Source organism: Drosophila montana, unplaced genomic scaffold (genome assembly GCF_035044405.1).
Source record: "Drosophila montana isolate Dmon_TW-CO22-7 unplaced genomic scaffold, ASM3504440v1 contig_2106_1, whole genome shotgun sequence".
In the NCBI taxonomy this organism is placed as follows: Eukaryota; Metazoa; Arthropoda; class Insecta; order Diptera; family Drosophilidae; genus Drosophila; species Drosophila montana.
In genome coordinates this window covers 92499-96465 of record NW_026997017.1, presented here as the reverse complement: position 1 = coordinate 96465, position 3967 = coordinate 92499, and the positions used below count along the sequence as shown (strand labels likewise).

At 43.9% G+C, this 3967-nt stretch overlaps 1 protein-coding gene across 1 annotated transcript; it reads right to left on the bottom strand.

The window, feature by feature from the left end:
- Nucleotides 1–438: 438 nt before the first annotated feature.
- Nucleotides 439–1029, bottom strand: LOC135426880 (uncharacterized). Its single transcript, XM_064680207.1, has one exon. It carries the CDS (start codon nt 1027–1029, stop codon nt 439–441), a length of 591 nt encoding a protein of 196 aa, XP_064536277.1.
- Nucleotides 1030–3967: the final 2938 nt, after the last annotated feature.

The following is a 3967-nucleotide window of genomic DNA, read 5'->3' as shown; positions in this document are numbered from 1 at the left end:
TATAGATCGCTGGATTGAAGCGATTGCAAAGTCAGTTGGAAAATGTTGCTTTTCTTCAAGTCAACTTGACCAGAAGCCGCACTTAAGAGAGCTTCGCTCTTCTGCGTCCAAGCATATCAAATCGGACATTGTAGTCCGATCAATACACGCATTTCTTTCAGTAATTTTTGCGTGTAGGGTATTTAAACTTCGCCGTGCCGCAAACACTTCTTTTTCTCTCTATACAAAACATGCTGTCATTGAGAACTCTAAAATGCTGCCACGCCCCAGCCCCAGTCACGCCCTCCTTTGTGGCCAATTTGAGTCCTTCCCTCCGAATCTTTTTACGTTTTGCCAACAACAATTTGAACTTTTATTCACAAGCCGCTTAAAAATTATTGAAAAAAAAAAAAAACAAACAGAAATGTTATTCAGTTATGCATTGGTCCTTGCTGGACTTTACCAGCTGCCCGCATGGGCATTGGCTGAAGCCTTGGCATAGGCACCGCTGCCTCCGCCGCCGCCGCCTCCTCCTCCTCCATAGCTGTAGCTGTTGGCGCTGCTGCTGGCATAGGAGCCGGCTCCTCCGCCGCCGCCCTGATGACCACCGCCGCCTTGATAACCGCCGCCTCCCTGATGACCGCCGCCGCCTTGATAACCGCCGCCGCCCTGATGACTGCCGCCGCCCTGGTAGCCGCCGCCGCCCTGATAGCCGCCGCCTCCACCGCCGCCGTGATAGACAGGCACCTGCTTAACCACATACACCTCGATGCTGGGCGCTTGCTTGTGGCCATAGCCACCGCCGCCTTGATAGCCACCGCCGCCTTGATAGCCACCGCCGCCTTGATAGCCGCCGCCGCCTTGATAGCCGCCGCCTCCTCCATAGCCATAGCCGCCGCCGCCGCCGCCTCCACCATAACCGCCGCCGCCTCCGCCATGTCCGAAGAGCAGCTTCTTCTTGAGCTGCAGCAGGGAGGGCGTGGCGAACGCAATGCAGCTGCCCACGAGCAGCCAGCTCAACAGCAGCCTCCAGTGTCGCATCGTAGTCATCGTACTCATCAGTTCCGGCTGCGGCCGATGCGTTTCACTCGCGGATGAATCGAAAAACAAAAAAAACACAAATTAAATAAAGTCTCCCTTAGCTAACAAGTGCTGTTGGCCAACTAAACGAACGGCCGCTCATCCCATGTCCATTTATAAAGACGGGCCGGTGCACAGTTCTCAGCCGGGGCCATTGTTTCTGGCCCGGCTAAGTCGTCATCTGGCTGTTTTTCACAATTAAGCTCGCCGGATGCACCGCGAACTGCATCACTTTAACAACAACAACAACAACACATTGGCAACCTTTTGTTAATCAATGCATCGCAGCTCATCTGCCGGGTCTAAGCCTAGCTGGCAAGCGGCAGCCGCTGCAGCTGGTGTCACGCATTCGCCTGGTAAATTTGCAATGTACTTTAACTGCCAGTCAAATGTTTTTCTCCCAAGTCAAATGCTGGCTTTATTTCATATATCATTCATATTGTATCAGTTAATGTAGATTTTCAAAGAGTTGATACTGATTCCACATGGTAAATTTGCAATGAACCTTAGCTTAAGTCAAATGCTCGTTACTACGGCAAGTGCTGGCTTTATTTCATAGACATATTTTCATTTAAATTGTATTAGCTTAAACAGATTGTCAAGCATATGAACTCAGTACTCCTGGTGAAATTGCAATGAACTTAAACTGCCGGTCAGATGTTCTTTTCTAAGACAAATGCTGGCTTTATTTCATCATCATATTCATCTTTAATTTTATTACATTTGGCAGATTTTCAAATATATACACTCAGTCTAGCGTCGTCCTGGTAAATTTGCAATGAACCTTAACTGACAGTTAAATTTCATTTTGAGGAGATTTAGCTTCAGCTTTAATTTCTTTCAAGCATATGTACTGAGTCCACCTGGTAAATTTGCAATGAAGCTTAACTGCCAGTCAAAAGGTCTTTGCTTTTAACTGAAGAAGGAAAAGGGCTCCATTATTCAAAATATCAAAATTGCCATTAGCTTTAACATCAAGTAAACATTTATATAATGTGTTCAGCTAAAAGAACTGTTTTGTAAATACACGTTCAACAAACTAAGCAACAGTTTGCTGTAGCGCACTTAAATACATTGTTTAGTAAAAATTAAAAACATCATAATCAATTACATGCATATCGCTTGTTGGAAAATCCCCCTTACTCATCATGCTCGTCATGCTATCCAGAGAGTTCCAACAGCGGACCATTCTGTACCTCTCTCCCTCTCTCTCTCTCTCTCTCTCTCTCTTTCTGTCTGTCTCTGCCTTTATCTCTCTTGGTAATTGCTGTCTAGCAGTTAGCCAGAGTTCTATTAGAAGTCTGCTTGTTGTTCCACATCAAGTCTTACATGTTTATGTTTTAACTTTAACTTTTACAGCTTAGTTTGCAGCCAACATGTTTATGTTGCTGTCAAAGCTTGACAAGCACTTTTACATGCCGTCAATCTAAATTGTTGCTCGTTTCCACTTATGTTTTTTTAACCTGCCCGTTAACATTTAGCAGGTACTTTATCTTCATTGTTAAGTGCAAAACCTTGAAACTGTTTCTTAACCGCTCTAAAATCGCATCGTTCCAGCGACTGTCAAGTGCCATTATTTCAGCTGCATTTTTAACCATGTGGCAAAGGCGTTTGCGAGTCGTGTCTACCCGCCTCGCGCTGCAAAAGATGAGCATTAATCACGGGGGTGCACAACTGGAAACAATGGCGTCGCGGCAAATACAGCTCTAGCTCATAAAGTCACAGATAACTCTACCAGACAATATGCTTGTAAATTGCTAATTTTTGGCTTAATATCTAGAAATTCCCCAAAGGCAACCCCCCATTCACCGGATACTGTCTACTGATTGATGTGAACTATGCAAATCAATCGAACAAGAACCAAGCGAATAAGTGAGCTCTAGTCGGGAATACCCGACTACCAGATAAACTGAACCCGGCCAAGCAAACATTCAAGATTTCCTTTGGCAAATATAATGATTCTTTCCATTCGTTGTGCGGGAAATGCATTCTGATCGGACCGATCGGTGCTTATGGTCCGATCTATGTATATGAAATTCTCAGGGACTTTAAGAAGTTTTTTTTTAGTTTAATTTTGGTGGCAAACGGCAAGAGGCATCCAAAAAGAGAGCTATGCGATAAACGAGTATATACCAAGTTTGGTATAGCTAGATAGATTGTGAGGCATTACTCGAGTATTACAATAGCATCTCTATATATAAAACTGTTTGTCCTGACTGACTGACTGACTGACTGACTGACTGACTGACTGACTGATTGGTGATCAACGCACAGCCCAAACCGTGAGAGCTAGGAAGCTGAAATTTTCACTGTAGCTACTTTATGTGTTGTAGGTGCACGTTAAGAAGGGGATTTGGGAAATTCCACCCGCAAGTGTGGAAAAATCGCGAAAAACGTTTGTATGTTACTTTTTTGTTTACCATCCGATCGGCCCCAAACTTATTTTCAAAGATCTTTGTTCAAATTCATTTGAGGGGTGTTTCACTCTTTTAGGAAAATCCATTCCTCCTTGGTGGAAATGGAGGTCAAAGATTTGGTGGGTGACGTTTCGCGCTCAAATTCGTTTCCAAAGATCTATAAGAAAAATCATTTGAGACGTGTTTCACACTTTTCACAGAATCCAAACTTTTTCGGGTGGAATGCGACTCAAAGATTTTTTGTGCGAAGTTTTAAATTGTGTCCGATTTGCTTCAAACTTATTTTCAAAGCTCTATATAAGAATGTAATGAATACGTGTTTCAGCGATTTGGGGAATTCCACTCGCAACAGTGGTAAATTAGCGGAAAACGTTTGTTTGAAAGTTATGTGTTTACCGTCAAATCAGTTTCAAAATCATTTCAAATTTTTTTGAGAACATTGATTTTACATACGTGCCACGGGCAAGGCCGGGTTATACCCGCTAGTAATA

Bases quoted from the DNA above. Each gene is read 5' to 3' on its own strand.
- LOC135426880 (XM_064680207.1), bottom strand. From the start codon at position 1,029: ATGACTACGATGCGACACTGGAGGCTGCTGTTGAGCTGGCTGCTCGTG.